Here is a 20,650-nt window from a genome sequence, read left to right on the forward strand (position 1 = left end):
TAACCACTGCACTATAGTGCTTTTGTTAGGACACTTCTTGCCTATAAACTTTTGGTGATGTTGGGAAAAATATTACTCTGCTAGTCTACTAGGAGGCTTCTTAGGTTTTAAACAGTTCTATCTGCTGCTTCTTGTTGGCTTTTGGGACCTAAAACAGGGCAGGCTGCTCAGGAGTTGTGACATGCTGCCATCTGTGACACTTGCCATGTCCTGCAAGAGATCCCATCATCTGCAGCCTCTCTGACTGACCTGTTCCTCAGCTGGTTGACTTGTTGCCTGATTTGATGCTGATGGGAAGTAAGAAGAGATGCCTTATTTACATATGAGATGTTGCTGAGCTACAGCATTCTTCCTCCTGGTTGGACTGTAGGTTGTAAGCTGACCGCTTGAAGGGCTGGACCCTGTATCTAATCCTGACCTTAGGGTTATCTGTGATTTCATGTGCCAGTATGTGGCATGGACAAAGAGGTTGCATTTCCCACTTAATGCCCTTCTTCAGCTCTGCAGCCATGGTGAGTAATGTCAGAAAATCCAGGAGCGTGACCATGAAAGAGACAGTGGCCTGAATTATAAGCAACTGCAAAGATGCCTTTATGTTGCCATCTGGAAGATGTTTCTTGAGACAAAGCAGCTTCAGTGTGATAAAATCAAAAAGCAGTGTTTAGCATTTGTAATGCTCCCTTGGCTGCAAACCCAGTGATGAGCTGCATTGTCCTCCGATGTGGGGATGAGTCCTTTCTCTGAGACCAGGCCAGTGACAATGCCCAGCATTGATCAGAGCCTTCTGCAGAGGAGTGACTCCAGTGTGGTGTGGAGGTGGTGTCAATGACAACAGAGCACAGCCAGAGCTATCCGAAGGGTCCATCTTCCTTAAGATAGGAGAAGGTAAGGATGGGAAGAGCGAACTCATCTATTACTCCAAGGGTCTTGAAGTGCTCCAAAATCTGAATGGACTAAGACTTCCTTCCAGGAGGGGAAACGGTTGATTTCCCGTTAGAAAGATAGTGGTACCAAGGCACTAAGATTTGTGTTCCTTTTGTGACGGCAGCGAAGAGGGACGGTGTATGAGAAGGAAGGGAACGGGCATTTCTCAGCTTGCACTTGTCTTCCCTCAGCTGTTTCGTCATCCTTCCCTGTCTGCTTGGAGGTCCCTGAACAAGAACACCTAGGCTGTGCCAGCTGCCAGCTTCAGGCTGGGCTGCAGTTATGTGAGAGCTCTTTTGGTTGCTGGTCCTTTTCTGAGATTCTTTGGTTTAAGACCAATGACCTCAGGCCAGTGGCATGTAGAAATAGCAGAGGAAACGGGCCCTAGACTTCAAGACTGCAAGTAGTGATTTTTTCCCAAGTCCTCTAATTTGACTCCTTTCTTGTCCATGAAGCTCAGCATAACCCAAGCAGATGTCATGCACCTGAAGTGGGATGAGTTCAGCTCAGAGGAGTGGATGATGCAGGTTGGGGCTGGTGGAGCAGCTCTTGTTCCCCTGCACCCCATGTACATGAGGATGACTTTGGCTGTGGTGGGGCCAACATGTGAGATGTGGACTCTCTACATATGCCGATATTTTCCAAGCCCTCCTGGTGTGATCTGTGAAAACTGAGGATGGGATGAGCCTTGCATTTGCTCATCCTTGCTTTTTCTCCATGCATACAGTGCCTGTGCATAGGGGAGGGATGACCAGGCCAGAAGGAGAGATGGAGCTCTGCCTGCTGGAAGAGTTGGGGTAGAAATGGCTGCACCAAGGTCCCTGTGGGAAAAGTTTTTTGCCACGAGCCCTGTGACAAATGTTTCTAACAGGGTTTGCTGGGGATTTCTGTGTCTTTAAAAAAATATTAAAAATCTCTCTCTCTCTCTCTCTCTCTTTTCTTGTGTTAAGGGCCAGAGTATTGGGGTAGGGAGACTGGAAATTTGGTATTTCTCTGGGACAGATGCAAAGCAATGAGGTCTTTCCTTTCCCATGGCCTTTGCTTGTGCCGTGGTTCCCTCCAGCACTTGTGAGGGGCACGTTGCTATCTCAAATGAGTAGTAATTTTTTTTTTTTTTCCCTTTTCTTATTATAAAATACAAACAAATGACAGAAAAGGTCAGGTGGTGGGAGGTGGGAGGGAGTTCAGCTGGCTCAGAGCTGTAGGGACCGTCGCTTCCTCCCGGAAATATTACGGTGGTTGTAAGGTCGCATCTTCATTTCCACGAAGGGGATGGAGAACTCATGGCCTTTCCAATGGTACCAGTTAATCCCCTGGCAGGAGGGAGAGAAAGGCACAGGGTAAAGAAAGACCCTAACAAGAAACTAGAGTGGGAGAGGAAGTAATCAAGGTTGACCACCATAGAGAAGCCACAAGAAAGGTCCTGCTACAGTGGGAGCAAGAAACTCTGCTGCTGCTCTGGCTTGATGGGTTTTTCCTACTGCTCAAAGGCTCCTGATCAAATTTTATGTATGTATTTTTTTCAATGTAACTTAACAAGGTGCCACAGTAAATGACCATGGCAGCCAGCATGAGGCACAAAACACCAGCCTAAATAGCTTGAAGGTGGTTGCCCTTGCTCTGGCTTGTGTTGGGTTACCCCAGTGGTGCTCCTGACCCTGGTGCACCAACCATGCAACTCCAGCCCTGGCTTAGGCTTGCTGATGTGCTTGGTCATGCTGCTGGAAGAAATGCTGAAGGCTTTCAGCCCAGCTCTGCCCTTACCTGACTGTGCCGGGACTCTCCGTACTTGCCGTTGAGGTTGGTGCGGTGGCAGTTCTTATACCACCAGGCCCCTTTGTAGGACATGGCGCAGTTGGTCACAGCGACGTCATTGTCCCTGTCCTTGGTGGAGAAGGGGCGGCCCTGGTGATAGGTGAGGGAGTCCCCTGTGGAAAGAGGTGCCATTGGGGGTGATGGATCCCAAGTCATCTCATTTTTCACAAGGAAATTAGGATGTTCTGGTATGTGTGGTAGCCTGTTGATCAACAGCTCAAGCAGCTGGAAGTCTGGGAATAACTTTAACTGGAATTGCTCATAGTTGGTTCATCTGAAGTCCTCTGCTGTCGGTTTAGGATCAGTACAGACCACAGCAAATCCTAGAGGCTGCTTGGGTTTGGTAGATAAAATACTGTACTGGGTTTGGATCTGAAGTCCAGTGTCTCAGAAATGAATTAAATCCTAGTTTTGGGTATCCCTGGTCTCCTGAAACCTGGATCTGCTATGTAACTTCAGGATGCTTTCTACCTCCTTCCCTCCTACTAGCCAAAGTGAACTTTTTCTCCCAGAAGAAACCAAGCATTCGTCTCTTGAACCAAGATGCTTGGCCTTCTTTTCTCCCTGTGGATAAGGGGAAAAACCTTTTGAAAGGTGAGTGTTGTCTTATTCCACCAAACCCACCAACCTCATCTCCCCTCCTCACTAAGAAGCAAGAGAGCCGCTTTTGGTTGAAAGAAGAGCCAAAGTGAAATATGGTCATTATTACAACTGAGTGATGCACCTACAGGAGACATTCTTAATAAGTTCCTTGGTGGTACCTAAGAAAGTATGAAGTGGACCCACGATAGCTGTGTGCAGTCCAGCCACCAAGAGGCTTGCTAGAAAACCTCTCAGCAATGAACCATTTGGCAAATCTTGTCTCTCTTTGCTCAAGGTGGAGCAGAACCTCCTTGGTTGGATGGCTAGAAGAAGAGCTTGCATGGGGAAGGGGAGGGACTTGTGTCTGCAGCAACTGTTACTGGCATTTTTGGCAATAGGTTGGGTACCTCATGCCCTGGGACTTAAGGTCAGAGCAAGTGCTGTGCTGCACGCAACCAAGTTCCCTGTCTCTTCTCTTCCAGTGGCAACCAGATATTGTATAGGAAAATTCGTGCATCTTAGATATGGTGTGGAGTTCCTTGCTAAGTACATGGTGGTGAAGTTTTGTCTGGATCATGGAGGCTTGCACTGGGCATGCCTATCTCAGCTAAAGGGGCTGCAGCCATACCCCTCTCCCCCTTCTTGGGGAAGAGACCTCCAAGCCCTCCCTCTGTCACCTTCACCCACTGTTTTCTGGTGGGCAAAGCCTAGTGCTGCTGCATCAAACGAGCAAGCAGGTGTGACAGTGTCCTTGCAAAACCGGACTGTGTTTGGCCTCTGCATGAGGAAATGATGCAGAGGATTTCAGATTTTTCCATTGCTGTGGGAGGGCGATAAATACACCCTCCAGCACAACATCAATAGCGAGCTGTGGTGATTGCCAAGCGAGATGACACCTCTGACGATTGACCTGGTAATTTGAACAGCAATGCCTCTGATACTTAATATCTAATCCCCAATGGAAAATTCCCTCTGTCTTTAGTGGGTTTTATCAGCATGGTTTACATGATGGACTGCAGGAAGGCAGAAAGGGTTTGCGTTTTGCTGCTCCAGACAAGTAAGCTTTGGTGTTGGGATTTCTTTCACAGTTTCAGACCCACCGGTCCCAGGATTTCCACTACTTGCTAGCACTGAGTTTGTACCTGAAGTGCCATTGTAGTCCCCGATTCGCAGTTTGTACAGGCTGCGAGAGTCGCCGATGGAGAACTTGTCATAGTAAGCGTATGCTGCTTCCTGGCCGTCCCTCATGTCTATTCGCAACTCGTAGCGTCCCTGGGATGTGATCTTGTGGATGTTGTCCAAGCCTGGCGAGATAATCAGCAACCACTTGGTAAGACCCAGTGCCTGGATCTGCTCTGTGAGCAAACAAAAAAAGCTCTAGGCAAATAAAATGTCTGTGGGAAAGGAGTGCAAGGAGAGGAACCAGAGATCAATAGCACTTCTGGTTAAGTCTTTGTCTCTCCTGGCACTGGTGGGATCTGAGCTCTCTGTCTCCACTCAAGCTTCACTTCCCCGTGGCTGTGAGAAGTGGGCTCAGGCCCCAGGTTCAGCTTTCTCCATGCTGCTGAAGATGAGGATGACCAGCTGTGGAGCCTGGTGCTTATTGTGTTGTGCACACCTGTCATTTGAGCTGTTAAGCTCCCATACAAGCCAGCACGTGTTTATGTTGCAGGGCTGGTGTTGGCTTGTGTTGAGGTTTTGGGGGACCACGCTCCATTTCAGAGCCATGCTGGGTCTCCTGCTCACCCCTTTCCTACTTTCTTTGGGCAATTGGCTTGCTGGCCAAGGCCAGGTGAGGTCCATGAGTCATAGATGCCACCAGTGTAACCTGTAGTCATCCAAAGGAGGGTGATGGGTTTTGGTCCATGAAGACCCCCAACGTACCACCTTCTCTCTTAGGAGGAGCAAATTAGGGAGCTGCTGGCCTTCATGATGTGCTTTTATGTGGTGTGCCTATGAGTGACTTTCTAATGTGCAGGGCAGGGGATGAACAACAGAAGGAAAGCTGTCTGACGGAAAGCATAGAGGAGTGGGGTGAGAGGCAAGGAGCCAACAGCTGGCACAGGTGAGCAGCACGGTGCACACAGAGCTCAGGTTTGACGCATCAATGAAAGACAACCGGTGAAGGTCTTACCCAGCCAAAACTCATCCTCCAAGTTTCCGAAGCCCACCCGGTAATCTGCCCATTTCCGGAAGAAATCAGTCAACCCGTTCTGCCGCCTCTGGAAGACCTGTGGTGGGGGAAGATCAGGAGGAAAATCAGTGTGAAGGAGAAGACAGACAGCCTCGCTGGACTTTGGGGCACATGAAATAAAGACAATAATTTGTCTTTCCATTGTGCCTTTTGGGGGAGAAAATTGCAGTAGCCATCCAGTTAGTGTTAATTGCAGCCGTGTGCAGATGGAGAAACTGAAGAGATGTTAGGTGTCCAAAGCAAATCAATGTTATAATAGGAAGGAATCAGCCTTCAAGCTTTCTGGTCTACCTGCTGCATGGTGCCTCTGGTTTTCTAGCATGTCATTCTGCTTTTGTCTGGCTCTTCCTGTGATATCCAAGGGGATGCTCTGAGGCAGAGTGAGATGGAGGGAAATTTCTTGGCTAAAATAACATCCGTGCTAGAAATCAGCATTTGAGGAAGCCCATTTTTTTTGTTTCGACTATACATCTCTCAGAGTTTTGTGTAATGCATGTAAGTAAGCGTTTGACACAAATAAAATCAAAGCACCAGAGCATTATTTACTTAAGCTGTCAGTCCATCTATGTCAAGACAAGCAGTGTTTGTGCAATTCAAAAGCCAAACAGGCATTTGCCTCTAAAATGCTCATGTGCAGACTCAATTGGGGTGATGCCTGACACCCTCCAACTGCAGGCAATGTGAATTATTCCCCGTGAAAGCTATCAGCCATTAATTTCATTTCTAGAACAATAAATCAACTTCACTCTCAGATTTTTCTCTCCAGAATCACTGCAAACGTCAAATAAATCAAAGAGCATTCCTTCAAGTGTAACTATTATTGCTGGAGTGTGGGCCATTCCCTATGGCGTGGGAAATGAAGCGTGTGATATTAAGCCTGCTGTCATTCCTGTGTGGTGTGGTGCTTGGCTTTGCTGGTAAGATAGGGCTTGGTTGCTTTGTGACGGGGACAATGCATAGGACAACTGCATGGCTACTCACAATCCAGCCGCCTCCATCTGTGGTCATGTCACAGTACACCTGCACTCGCTGGCTGAGGTCCCCGTTGATGGAGATGGTGTAGATGCCGCTCAGTGTGTCTCCGTTCATCAGGTGCTGGGTGCAGTCCTGAGGGTTAGCAAAGACACGTCCACCTGAGAAATTATAAAAAAAAAAAGCAAAATTTAAGCAGAGTGACACCCTTTCCACATGCCTCAGCCCCCACTGGTTATGATCCAGGAAAGGTCTAACTTGGCTTCTGCATCCTGAGTTTTTCTGCAAGGCAGTGGGACTTTACAGCTGCCAACAACATCAAAGGATGTAATGGAAAAAATGTGTGCATATATTAATTAGTTTCCTATATGTCCTATATTAGAAAGGTGCATGGTGACATCACTATGAATGATGAGGGATGTCACTTCTTGGACCATCTTTCTGAACCATGTCTGAAACCCTGGGGTTTAAGCTGTCACCAGCCTATTTAGACAGCTATGAAAATACCCAAACTTTTTCTCCTCTCAAGATTGCCAGCTCCAAACAATTTTTTTGACTTTACTGATTCCAGGGGGATTCTCCTGATCCATGTCCTTGGAAATGATGGTGGACTTATGCCAGGCTGATTGTCACTTGCAAACTGAGCAGGAATCAGGCTGTGTGAGATGCTAGAAATGGGCAGCATGGGCTGTGTGGCTGTGCTCCAGGTGTCCTCTAATGAAGAAATGTCTCATTTAGGGATCAGAGTTTAAAAGAATCTTAACTACAAGACCCCAGCAGTATTGGGATGTCAGCTCTGGGTTCAATTTTTTCTCATTTGATGCAAAAAGGGAAAATACATCTTCTTTGCTGTTGGTGCATATAGATGATGGCGTAAACGACTGCAGAGCTGGCAACGTGGATGTGGCTTTCCAGGGTGTCTCAGTTACGCGTTGAGAAGGTGTGAAGGCTGTCCTGTGTGCATCTGACACAGCTGCATGATACCCCGTAGGACCAGGGTACAGACCCTTGTCTGTTATTTCCCACTTGGGCATATTCCCCCCACCCTTGTGACCTGAAGACTCAGAGGTCGTCACCTTGTCCAAACATTGGAGATCCCCTGTTTTTTCCTGTCTCTGTGGTCTGTAGCACAAAGTCTGGTGAGACACTGTTTGCATTTTATAGTATCCAACACTGAAAACTGCTTCAAAGACAACCACTTCAGGCTCCCTTGAGCTCTGCAGAGATTACTTGTTTCTTAATTTATATTCATATCTTTAAGAGCCAAGGAGACCTTGAAAGACATTTCAAACCACTATAAATTATAAATACTGTATCTGTTTCTTCCTTTTGTCCCATCTGTATACAATTCCCCAAGAACCTTATACAAACATGAAACAAAGAGGCTGAGCTATTAATATGTCAGGGGGAATGGAAGAACCCCGGGATGTGTACTGTTACCAGAAGGAAGCAAAACAATTTAAATTAAGACTTTTTTTTCTTTTCTTTTTTTTGCTTCCTTAAAGACACGTCCTTTTTCTCTGCAAAGTGGCCTGATACACTTCCAGAGTGAATTGAATCCCAGACCCCGATTCTTCACTGAGGGATGCTGCCCATGGATTGCATTGTCTCGATGTTTGTTCCTGGGTGCTTCTGTCTCATCAATATATGGGGTAAGAAACTGGTTTCTTGCTGATGACTATCTTGGTCTTAAAAGCACATTAAACCTGTGTTCGGATGCTGCATCAGCTCCAATGGTGTTTCTAACATTGCTGAGATCTGACATTTGTGTTTAATGGAAACGGTGCTTTCCTTACCCAATGTGAGTGGGTTTCTGCTGCTTTATGCCAGCTGAGAAGCCAGCCCTGTGCAGTTTCATCGCTGACTCCAAAACAGCCTCAAAGATTACATGCATTTTTCCATCACCTGACTGAATTCCACTGGCTTTATGTGCCTGCATAAGAGGCAAGAATAACAGGAAAGCCTGATCCGTAGATGCATTAGAGAAGAGTCTTTTCTTTTTTTTGTCGATGTAAATAGTTTCTATTATCTCTTAAAAGCAGGTGAAGGGTCTTTTGCCTGTAACTGGGATGGGGAAGAGTATCCACAGCAGATTCAAAGAAAACTCTCCTAATTGAACTGGCAGTGCAGATGGGAGGAATTTTGGTGGACATCATCTTTGGGCTTCTTAGTGCTTTTGAATCCCAGGAGAAATGTAATTTGATTCAGCCCTGAACAAAACGCACTCTGTCTCATAAGTGCCCTGGCCTAGCAAGGCTTTTCAAAGAGGGTGAGAGACGGTTTCTTTGCACGGTTTCTAAGGTGAGTTGTTGCAAAGGGTGGGGCAATGGTGACATTTTCATGCAAGCTTCATTCTTGCAAGCGTAAACACTCCATCTGTGAGGGTTATGGTGGCTGTGGATGCCCAAAATTTGATTTGGAAAGGAAACCATTCCCACTGCCTTAGTGGATTGTGACTTCTCTAGAATTAGAGGGGAGGAGGAATACTGCAATGAGATAAAATCAGTCCTGTGGGCATGCTGTCTGTGCTGTCTGTGACTCCACTGGTGGTGGTGGAGATGCACTTGCTTGATATTTCCAGGGATGCCCCATCCTTGGAAACATTCAAGGTCAGGTTGGACGGGGCTTTGAGCAACCTGATCTAGTTGAAGATGTCCCTGCTCTTTGCAGGAGGGTTGGACTAGATGACCTTAAAGGTCCCTTCCAACAGAAAATAATCTGTAATTCTATGATTCTATGATATTTGTGAGAGATCGGACCATGTCTACAGTGTGGAGAGACCAACTGGGTCTCTCGCCACTCACTACAAGTTAATTATCTGTTAATAATGTGTTGTTGACTTTTGTGGGTTTTTTCCTCTATTTATGCATTTGAGGAGGTGTGAGGGGAAGGCAAAGGCCTGGTAGATGGTTCCTGGCCTGAAGCTCAAATCCCCTTGCCCTGAGCTGGACCTTGTGTTTGTATTATAAGACCTTCAGCCATTAAATTTTTGTAGCAGAGCAACACTGTGGGTTGTGGAAATGAATGTACCTCTCTGTGGATCATGGTGAGATGCTGGCTGAGGAGGGAAAGCCCATAAAAGCAGTCTGTGTCTACCAGCATGGTATGTGGACTAAGCCTTGCCTGGCCAAGCAGACATGGTGCGAGTCCTCACCTGTGGTGAAGGTGGTTGAGATGAAGCCACTCCGCATGGCATTCTGGGCAGCTTGCAGGCGCACGTTGTACTCTGTGGTCTCAGAAAGCCCCTCCAAGCGGATCCATGTGTCCTCGGCATCCACAATCAGCTCCTGTACATGGGTCCCAGGAGAAGGTAGACACCAAGAGCAACAGATAAGAAAAGCGATGGGGAGCCTAAAGAGCAAGTAAGGAGGGAAGGGAAGCCACAAACTACCACAGCCCTTGGTACCTGGCCGAAGAGTGTTGCATGTCTGCTTACACCCCTGGACTAAGTCAGTGTGAGGTCAATAAATATATTCAACCTTTTGGGATGGTTTGGGTGGGAGAAATCTAGCTGGTTTGGACACAGGAGGTTTAAACGTTTGCAGTCTTTACCAACTCAATACAGGGCATGACAGATTGCACAAACAGTGCAAGAAGTAGAGCTGGCCGAACCTGGTTATCAGCCAGTTTGGTTATCAGTCACGCTAATTTTTCTGGTTGTCAGCCAGTGCCACATAGCATTATATCAAATGCCTTCTGTGAAGCTATTATCCTCTGGCTGCTGTGAGCCAGTCACATTGGCAAAGGAAACGAGACTCTTCGTCATGATGTACTTCTGATAGCGCTTGTAGCAGCTCTTCCAGACAGGCAGATATGGACATACTCATTAAATAATCAAATATATTGTATTGTGGGATTAATTAGCTGTCTGCAACTATCTTCCTTTTTGCAAGAAGGGCAAATGACATTTTTAACATCTCTGTTCATGGGATAATTTTCTCTGACCTCAGCTTGCTAGTGTTTCACAAGTTGTGAAATTCTCCTGTTCTTCCAAAATTTCCAGGCATGCCCTCTGTGCCCAGACCTGCAAGTGTGCATGAAGACTTTGCCCTAGGCAATCTTTTCCTGCTTTTTCCAATTGTTTATCTAAAGTATTGCTTATGCAGAAAGTAGCGTCTGCCCTTCTGGTCTCTCTGTGATCTAGTGAGCATCGTTCTTTTGCTTTGCTGGGTTTTTCCTGCTCATTTCTCCATGGTCATGTTATTCCTTGACTTACTGAGCCTCTTTCTTTCTGAGGACTCACTCACCTTCCGGCTGCCATCGGTGGATCTGTAGGTCATGACATAGTTCTCAATGTCTCCTATGGGAGGCACCCAGGACAGCAGGGCACTCCGTCGAGTGACTTCACTCGCGGTCAGATTTGTTGGAGGATCCAAAACTGCAAGGGTGGATAGGGACCCAAGGAAATGCAAATTCTCACACACAACAACTCCAGCTCTTCTTCCCAACTCAGTGCAGTGGGATTCAACCTTGCAACCCTGAGCTACAGCCCAAAGTCCATCCTTGCCCTCAATTTCCAGACCTCATCACCCATCCCCAGCCTTGAACAGAACTCTGCAAACCCTCAAAGTCTTTCTCTACCTGCATACTCTCTGAAGAGTGATGGCTCTGAAATGCATGTGCTATAGGGTCTGTCAAGCTTCTTGTAAGCAAAACAGGTTGTAGTGCTCTTCTGGACTATGGCCTTGGGTGAGAAAAAGACCTGGTCAAGGGTCGTCTTGGGAAACCACATCCAGGTGAAATCAAAGAAAGGGGTGCATGGATGTTGAAAGAGTGAAAAGGATGGTTTATGCTTGTTGTGATTAAAATTCTGTTCTTGTGTTGTGCCCAACACTGGTATTTGGGTGTCCTTTTGGCACATGGCAACTTTTACACCCACATATATGTGAAAAGAGCTTTGGCTCAGCCTTGCTGGCTGCTTTTCCTGGGGTGGATGTATGGCTAAAGGCGCATAACAGGCAGTGGGGGAGGTGATTGTACATACGAGTTGTAAAGTTGGTGCTGATGGTCTGGCTGGTGAGAGGCCCATTGGTGGCATACATAGAGACTGTGTAGGTGGTACTGGGCAGGAGGCTGGTCAGCTGGTACTCCTGGTTGACTCCATCCACAAGAATTGTTTCTCCTGCAACTGTAAGCCAAAAGAGATGACTTAGGGTAGATATTCAAGATGGTTTTCCAAAATGTGTCTATGGATATGACCTCATGGTCAAAAGCACTTATACTGCTGAAACACTATGAGCTATTGTGTGGCAGCTGAGCTGTAATGGTGATGTTTGCTCTGAAGGATGGTCTTATTTTTCCCACAGTCCCTGTATTTGCCTGATGCTTTCTTTCCTTTCAGTAGCAGGTTTCATGAAGTTTGCTGCACATTGAGTTTCTGTGGGATGGGTACTTGCTTGCCCCTGGGCTGCTGCTGGTGGGCCAGTTAGTAAAGCAGGAGGATCCCAGTCCCCTCCTGTGTGGCCTGCCATGCTCCAAGGCTTGGTGAGGGGCACTGCATTGAGGCCTGCGTGGGAGGAACTGGCATCTGGGGATGGGGTATGGCCCTGCCACCCACCATCTGCTGCCCTCCCAAAGCAAGGGTTCCTTCTGTACTCCCTCTGTGGAGGGCACCTGCTGAGCCCCAGGCTTTGGGAAGGGGGAGAAGTGGAGGTGAGCTAAAATGGAGCCCCAGCAAAGTTTGCGGCAAAGGGGTGCAGGGTTTCGGCGTACCTGCGTGGCGGGTGAGGACGAGGATGTAGCTCTCCACCTCTGACAGTGGTGGGTTCCACTGCAGCAGCGCCTCAGTGGGGGTGATGTTGGTGGCTGTGACCCCTAAGGGGGCATCCATAGCTGCATGGGTGACAGATTGAGAGAGTCAGAGGCATTAAGAGACTGGGCTATGAACTGGAAGGGCATCTTGTGACCCATCACTTGCAGTCCTGCCTTGCTGTCCAGGCACATGTGTCTGCAGAGGAGTTATTGCTGCCCTAGCTGGAGAGCAGAGATGTCATAGTTTGTGCTACTCTGCTACCTGGTCTGCTCTTGTTTTCCTGATGCACAGCCTGGGATGTTAGGGGTTGTTTTAGGTTTTGAGGAGTCTGGTGATAGCAGAGGGTTTTATTCTTGCAGCAGATGCTGTTTGTGTCAGGGCTTCCCCAGGGATTATTTCTGGAAGTCTGTACTCCCTTTAGGAAAGGTTGTCATGGTTGCCCAACATCGTATCTCTGGCTTCCCTGTGCCCGGTACACAGATTTATCACTCCCCCTCACGACTACCCATGCATATACAGGAAAAGCTTTAGTTAGACATACTTCAAAAGTCCACACTGGGCCCTTGTGAGCCTTGCTCACCATCTTGAGCTTGCATCAGGCTGGCATGAGGTTCAGCTTTCTCTCAGCTGCCTGATTGCTAGTGCAAACAGGGGCTGGCACTGTTTGATGTCTACCTGCCCACCAGGAGCTCCTTCCCACCTGTGTGCACAGTGATGGAGGCCACCTCACTCTCCTCCCGGCCCCGCACACTCTTCACCCCGATCTCGTACTTGGTGGCGGGCTGCAGGCGGCGGAGCGCGTACTCAGTGGCATCGCTGGCGATGGCAGTGCTGTCTGTCCTCCCTGCGGGGACAGAGCCAAGAGCTTTGACATCATGGCTGACCCCATCCTTGGGGTACAGGAGGTCCTCAGGAGAGGAGGGCAATGCCACAAGCCCCCTCCAGGGCTGATACTGGGAGTAACTGGGTTTTGTGCCTGCAGGTGCACACCTGCATGCCCATCACTCTGCTGGCTCGACCTTTTCAGCTTCATAGGCAAAACTGGGGCCAAGGGAGATGAGCTGGGGGAAGCAGGTGAGGGAGGTGGGATTTCAGGATCAGGCCCTGAATTAGCCATCCCCAGGGGAGCATGCTGCAGGGGGTCACTCCCTGTGTCCCTCTGTGTCGAGCTGGCCCTTGGCTGCAGTGGTCCCTTCCCATCCTCATCCCAGACACCCTGTCCTCCATTCTTGCAGGCTCTTGCTCCATCGCAGCTATCAGTGGCTTTTCCTGGGGCATTGGGATACTGCCTGGGGTGAGGATGACCTGGTGGCTTGCTCACACCTGCAGATGGAGGGAGGGTTGGCAGCTGCGAGCTCAGGGCACGAACAAGAATGGTCTCACCCATTACCTTCGGCAGCGCGGTAGGATATTCTATAGTGGTCAAAGGCAGCGATGGGAGGGCTCCAGTAGATGATCATGGACTCCTGGGTGATGTTGCCCACCCTGAGGTCCTTTGGTGCATCAATCCCTGGTGAGACGGAGCAGAAAGCAAAGCTGTGGGAGGCAGGTCCGCTCCCTGTCCCCCTGCCTGCCCTTCCGGCGGGGTCCCATGCCCGGCAGGGGGGTCCCATGGTACCTGTTGTGATGGAGCCCACGACAGGCTCGGAGCTGACGGTGCCATGCATGGCCACCAGTGACACCAGGTACTTGGTGGATGGCTGCAAGCCCATTAGGCTGGCATGCCTGCGGGTGCCATTGAGCATGAGCTGCTGTGCCTCCTCCTTGTCCCGGGGGCTGTAGGTGAGGATGAGGAGGTCTGCTGGGGGAGATGGATCACTCCATGTGACGTTCACGCTGGAGGATGTCAGCTGAGAGAAGTGGAGCTGTGTGATGGGCCGGACCCCTGCAAGATGGAGAGGGGAGATGTAACCCCGACTGTCTGCAGATCCCGGCCTCCATGATGTTCCTAGCGGTTGTGTGGGAAAACACCCAACAAAGGTGGCAAAGCTGCAGCTCTGGGCTCTCCATTGATCTGAAACTGTGCTGGGGCTGAGAGGCAGAACTGGGAGGAGAAAAATGGTGCTTTTCTCAGCTCTGCCTGCAAACGTGCTCCATCCCAGACCCATATGGTGAGTGATGGAGCTGTCCCACTACAGATGGTATGTGCTGTCTGGGCTTCTTGACTGCACACTTTTTACCCAGAGGTGCTTCTGAGGTCCCTCAAGGCTTGGTTTTTCCTTCTTATGGACACACAGACCACCCTGACCACAGAGGACAGCATGGGCTGGCTGTTCCCCCAACCCTGCCTCTTCTGTATGGAAGCCTCCAGCCAAGCAAGTGTGCTCAGTGCTGCTGGCCAGGGAGATGGGATCCCCACACTGGTAGGGCCATCCTCCTTCTGAGGTCCACAGACCTCCTCCCACATGGATGGATTACCTCCAGCTCTCATCCCCATCACTGCCTCAAGAGTTTTAGTGCTGGGAACATGGTGGGCTGGCGGAGGTACCAGTGTGGGGCGGTGGTCTGTGCCCTTGGCCCCATCCCAACTTGTCTTTCTCTACCTGTGAAGGCATCCACAGTGGCCTCCAGGCTCTGCTGGCGTCCCCTCTCTGCGATGATGGAGATGGTATACTCTGTCCCAGGCTCCAGCTCTGAGAGGGTGAGCTGTGACTCATCCCAGGGCACCGTCACTTCGGAGGCCATCCCTGAAGCGGGGGTGAAGGTGACGCGGTAGTGGTCAATGGGACCCGTGGCTTTGGTCCAGGTCAGCGAGATGGATGTCTCTGTGGAGGCCGTCACCAGGAGATCCCGGGGGCTGTCAAGCTCTGTGGGAGAGGATTGGTGCAGACCTTTGTCCCCATGCATAGACTGTCCCACGGGGACATCTGAGCCATAGGAGCCGACCATGCTTGGAGCATGCAACAGGGCCAAACTCACCGGTCCTGGCATTCATGGTTGCCGGCACGCTCTGCTGGCTGTCCATTACGGCTGAAATCCCGATGCCGTACTCTGTCCCTGGCACCAGATCTGCCAGGGAGTGCAAAGGAAAAGAAGGGGCATGAGAGTAGCACCTGGCTGGGTGACTTCGGGCTGTGACGCCCTCACCTCCCATGGCTGGGGACAGGGGAGGACCCTCCCGAGCATCCCTGGGGTGAGCAGCCCTCCCACAGGTCAGCGGTTCCTCTGTACATTGGAGAAGATCTGACCCTTTTTAAAAAGGCCTGTGGATGCCTTTGGACAGGGAATTTGGATTATTCTAGCTCAGAAAAAAGCAATTTTTAAAAGTTGTTGCTGAGGCCTGCTGTAATTGCTGGCATCAAGACAGAAATTGTGTGTGTGTGAGCTGAGATGGGAACGATAAAGTAGCTATATTTGTTTCCAGATTGATTCAACATCAAATATTGTCACAGGGCTGGTGTCTCAGAGAGAAATAAATTATGCAGTGTAAATGAAATGCACATTAATTAGGAAAGGCGCAGTATTACTGGGAGCCAAATCAAGAGCCGCTCCTTGGGGTGGACATATCTTGCGGTGCCTCTCTCAAGGGACATGGAATCGAGTTCATCCAGCTCTTTTCCCGTGCACCTCCTGCTGATTGCTGTTTTATCTCCATGGGACATCTCCTGCCTCTGCCTGTCACTTCTGCTTGGCTGCTGATGGCTTTATTCCCCTCCTCCATGCGCTTCATGATCTTTCCCATGGGGTCAGAGAAAGCCATAAACCCTCCAGTCCAGCCTCGCCCTGCCTTGCCCAGGGGCAGCATCCCCTGAAGCCACCAAAAACTCCCCCGAGAGGCCAGGAAGGAGAGAAACCCCCATCCCCTACTCCTCTCCTCTATGGTACAGTCTTGGTGCTGTGGAAGGGGAGATGGACCCCCTTCACCCCTGCCCAGTAAGTGTCAGAAGTATCCTGGAAAGGAGAAGTGCCTAGGAGAAAGGGGGAGGAGAAGGAAGAAATGAGCAGAAGCATATAAACCGATGCCTTTTCTCTCCCAGCTTTTTAGCGTAGAGCAAAATTACAGATATTTCTGTGCAAATGCTGATTTTGAAGAGAGAATATGGGGCAGGGCAAGGCTTGCTGTATTTTTAAGCTTAAATCTTCGATAAGCTCTGCTCAGTGCTGTTCCTCACTGCTTTTCCTGCAGGCAGATGAAGGCAGCTGAAGGAACCACTGTTTGCATTTACACCATGGATCCCACCAGGTTCTGGGTGTGTGGAAATGCACTGCAACGGACTTTGTACCACATGCAACAAGACCTTGGAGGACAGGGCTACCACATGTGTAACAGAGCTATGGGAGAGGCTTATGTGCCCTCCACACTATGGCTATCCTGGATTTTTTTTCCCAGCAGAATGTTTTTGGGGTTATGTTCTGCTATAATTAGTTTTTTTTTTAAAAAAAATTGTTTGTTTATTACATAGTACCCTGGGAGCTAGAAGCAATGCATTTAAGTGACGATGGAGGCACTATGTAAAAATTGGTTACTGCTATTAACTTAAGCCTCTGTATCTCTGGAGTTTGCTCTGAGGGTGTTTCTTGTAGGCCTGCCTGATTCTGGCAGCAGCCAGGTAGAACTGGTGCTGCCAGGTAGAGACTTAGCAGGTTTTTTTTATTTTTTATTGAGAGAAAAGAGAGCCTTCACACTGCTTTTTCCTCTGAGGCAAGCTCGGGCCCTGCCATGGGTGTCATCACAGTTTAGGTCACTGGGGTAGTATTACACCTCTGCCCCAGGGAGGAGGATTTGACCCCTTTTTAATGCTCCTCACCTAGAAAGGCAGTAAATGCCTAGAGGAAAGCTAGCAGGGGACCAGCACTGTGTCTCTGATCCCTTGCTCTCCCCTTCCATCTCATCCCACTTCTCCATGCATGTCCTCATCACGAACACAGCAGAAACTATCCCTAACATTTCTTTCTTCCGCATACCACATTTTTCAAGCTAACTGCTCTAATTGCTTTCCTGCCCTCCAGCCTTTCTCGTGACTTGGTGCCACTGTGCCTGTAACTTGGCATTTGACTTTCCCACTGAACTTATTCTTGCAGGTCCATATGGCAGAAGTGCCTGAGACCTCTTCTGGCTGGGGAGGTCCCAGGGAGGGCAAAGAGAGTCAACGTGGAAGAATCTGGTGTCCTGCCATACTGAAGAGCTTCAAGCTGAATGAGTGATCTTTTTTGTATGTATGTAAGTCTTTTCTTTGCTCAAAAAAATGCCACCGGAGCTGCAAATCTGGCAGGCAAGCAGTTGTAATTGAAAAAAATAAACCAGATCTCACACAGTGCTTCATGGTGTTGCTGCAAAGGGCATCTGGGATGTTCCTGGCAGCAGGAGGTGGGTGGTATTTGCAGCCCCCTGCGGCACCCCCTGTGCTGGCCTGAATAACGCACCGCTTGAGGGACTTGCTCAAAAATAGCATCCCTGGATTCGGGTCTGCTTTGTGCCTGATTTGGAAAAAGGCAATGAACTCAGGCAGCCTGGATCCCCATCACTGTCTATGGGGCATTGGCGCTTGAGGCTCTTTCCCAGCAAGGAAAGAAAAGAAAGGCGGAATAATATTTTCCTCTAGATCAGCCTAAGAAGCTGTCCTCTCCCGATTTCTTACTTTGCTCCTTGCCAGCTCTATTTGGGACCTGGACAGACCCTTGCTAGAGGTGCGTCACTCAGAGGTGCATCAATTGGAATTGCATCGCTTAGAGGTGCATTGCTCAGAGGTGCATCATTCAGCTTGTGGATAAGCAATGCCCAAATCCAGACCCACAGAGGGGAAAATGAGCTTCATCCCAAGGAAAACCTTCTCTCTGGTAACTAGTAAACTCCAAGCCAGCATCAAATGTGTGCCAGCATGAGGGCAACCGAGCATCAGTGCTGATTTGGGCTCTCCATTGCCCTACCTGCTTGCAAGGAGGAGGAGGGGGAGGAAGGGCATGTGGGTGCATGCATACCTGCGAGGGTAGCCCGGGTGGTGGGACCGGTGTCCCGTGGCACCAGGACTTCATGATAGTGCTCCCCGGCCAGGGTGCTGTAGACCACCCTGTAGCTGTGCGCCTCAGCCTCGCTGTTGTCCCAGGCGAGCTCGAGGCTGGCAGGTGTCCGTGAACCCACCCGCAGGTTCTTGGGGGCATCAATCTCTGCGCGACACAAGGGAGAGAGGCTCCATCTCACCATCGGGCACTGGGAATGCCTCCGTAGCCTTGGCATGGCTAAATGGCAGTGGAGGGGTACCCAGGTGTGATGTCCTTGAAGTCCCACATGCGGTCCCTCCGTCCCAGGGCATGTCCCTGCAGAAAGGGCTGGGGCATCTGCTCTCACCTCCGTCTCAGCACAGACCCAGAGATGCCACCAACGAGACTGACGTGAGTGCTGGGGCATTCACAGCATCCCTCAGTAAGTTGTTTTGGGAGATAATTGCATGTTATTTGAAAAAGAAAAGTGTTTCCCCCCTATATTAGAGTGAGGAAAACTGAGGCAGCGTGCATAAGAGTAAAGGGGCTCTGTAGCAGTCACACATTGGCTTGAACTGCTCTTAGAAGACCTCGAGCATCTTTACAGGCTCATTCATGCTCAGATGTTGCCCAAAAGGCTTATTTATCAATGCTGCTGGGGCTGTGCACCAAAACTGCTCTGGTTTGCACGATAAACCTCTCTGGTGAGCAACGGGTTGGTGCTGGACAGGGTCTGGGTGGCAGCAGACAGGCAGTAATTACTGTTCCTTGATGGATCTGGGTTTAGGGGGGGATTTTTTATGCTGCCTTTTAGAAATAAAGCAAGGAAGGACAATGCAACAAATCAGTCGGGGTGAACATCTCATCCGAAATATGTATCTATAGAGATATATACACACACAGGGCACACACTGCAGTTATTGTAATAGGAGCCTAGTATCCACCAGTAATGTACATGACAAGTAATTTATATACCATAAACCAGCACTGAAATACGCGCTCTATCTCCTCCTTTATGGCACGGTAAATTAAACCTGTTAGCTATCTGCAGGCTTAACATTAATTAAAGTTTTACCGACCAGTTAGGGTATTCAGAGAAGATATAAAATAAGATAACCACATTTCTGACTGGGCTGCTTTCAGCCGCTTGACTGCCGATTCCTCAGGCAATGCATCTGCCTTGGCTCTCGTCGCTGAATGGGAGTGAGCATTGTCTTAAATTCAGACCTGTGCTGCTTGTTTTGGTGCTTTGAAGAATTGAACGTTGATCTATGGGTGCTATTAAGGGTGTAAACTGCTGGGTTTTAAAGTTTTAGTTGTGGGCTTAAGCTAAGCTGTGGGTCTGAATGGGCGTTGAAGGTGGTGGGGATGTGTGTCACAGGCAGCAGCAGGTTCAGCCTTGATGCTGCAGCAGGATGTGGCCACGGTGGGGTTTGCTTAGGGGTTGTCATCTAAATGTGGGTTTTCAAGTCATCTGCCTGCTTGCTGGCATCTGGGGTCACCTGGGGTGCCCTGGGGACTGTGCGAGCATCCCTGTGGAGCATGGGGCATGGTGGAGACCCATTGCACTGGAGGTCTAGGGACTAAACAGAAATGTAGACACTAGAGGAGGGAGGTCAGAGGGTGGTCTGAGCTATGCATATGTGTTTTAGGGTGAGCTGAATCATTTGCTATGCCTTGCTTTGCACCAGGACCATGACAGGATGCGAGACACCTGCATTCAGGCATCTTCATTTGGACCTGTATCTTCAGCATCGTGTTTTCATTGTGCTACTTCCTCCCAGTACACCAGATTAAAACCCAGCTCACTGGTGCTGGGGGAAAACCAGGTACCACTAGATCTCAGATACAAAAAAACCCTCAATTTGGCTCTGGATATGCCAAACCCCATGGTCGTTGCAGGACAGCCCATCTGCAGGTTGCAGCAAGCCATCTGCCCATGCTTGCTGGAGGCTTAAAAATTCATGCTGGTTCTCCCAGCAAAGCCAGCTAGCTACCTGTGGTGAACTGGGCGAGGGCCGGCCGGCTCTCGTTGGCACCCCGGAGGGCACTGACGGCGAGGTGGTAGCGGGCGCCGGGGCGCAGGGCCTGCAGGGAGTACTGGCTGAGGGGGGGCTGCAGGCGGAAGGTGGTCCTCCCCCCCTCCCCATCCGCCAGCCCGTACTTCAGCAGGATGGCGTCCACCTTGGCGCGTGGCGGTGTCCACTCCACAAAGGCCACCGTGTCGGAGACGTCCCGCACCAGGATCTGCGTCGGGCCGTCGATAACTGTGGAGGAGCGGGGGAAATGGGTGCCTGTTATTTTGGGAGAGTTGGATGGGGAAAGGTGTTGTCTTTGGGGACACCAGGCTTCAGGAATGCTTCAACCTGACCTCCAGAGTGGCCCGAATTAGCAGCTGGGGACAAGGCAGAGAGGTGGCATGGGCAAGACACATGATGTCCCGTCCCAAGGTACTCAGGAGGTTTGGTCCTGGTGGATTCCCAATCCCTTGT

At 49.7% G+C, this 20,650-nt stretch overlaps 1 protein-coding gene across 2 annotated transcripts in view; it reads right to left on the minus strand.

The window, feature by feature from the left end:
- Positions 1-2,117: 2,117 nt before the first annotated feature.
- TNR (tenascin R) overlaps positions 2,118-20,650 on the minus strand; it is a 29,028-nt gene continuing 10,495 nt past the window's right edge. The window contains exons 6-21 of one of the 2 annotated variants that reach the window (XM_009491443.2): positions 20,156-20,425; positions 18,159-18,344; positions 15,159-15,248; positions 14,783-15,046; positions 13,858-14,124; positions 13,630-13,749; positions 12,940-13,083; positions 12,200-12,319; positions 11,472-11,609; positions 10,735-10,865; positions 9,642-9,774; positions 6,497-6,648; positions 5,456-5,552; positions 4,464-4,625; positions 2,689-2,852; positions 2,118-2,237 (exon numbers count right to left, since the gene is read on the minus strand). In XM_009491443.2, the coding sequence (XP_009489718.2) occupies positions 2,118-2,237; positions 2,689-2,852; positions 4,464-4,625; positions 5,456-5,552; positions 6,497-6,648; positions 9,642-9,774; positions 10,735-10,865; positions 11,472-11,609; positions 12,200-12,319; positions 12,940-13,083; positions 13,630-13,749; positions 13,858-14,124; positions 14,783-15,046; positions 15,159-15,248; positions 18,159-18,344; positions 20,156-20,425 (2,558 nt within the window). Of the gene's footprint in view, positions 2,238-2,688; positions 2,853-4,463; positions 4,626-5,455; positions 5,553-6,496; positions 6,649-9,641; positions 9,775-10,734; positions 10,866-11,471; positions 11,616-12,199; positions 12,320-12,939; positions 13,084-13,629; positions 13,750-13,857; positions 14,125-14,782; positions 15,047-15,158; positions 15,249-18,158; positions 18,345-20,155; positions 20,426-20,650 lie in introns of both variants that reach the window. The other variant, XM_009491442.2, reaches the window with a different exon arrangement.

This window comes from Pelecanus crispus, chromosome 5 (assembly GCF_030463565.1).
Source record: "Pelecanus crispus isolate bPelCri1 chromosome 5, bPelCri1.pri, whole genome shotgun sequence".
Taxonomy (NCBI): domain Eukaryota; kingdom Metazoa; phylum Chordata; class Aves; order Pelecaniformes; family Pelecanidae; genus Pelecanus; species Pelecanus crispus.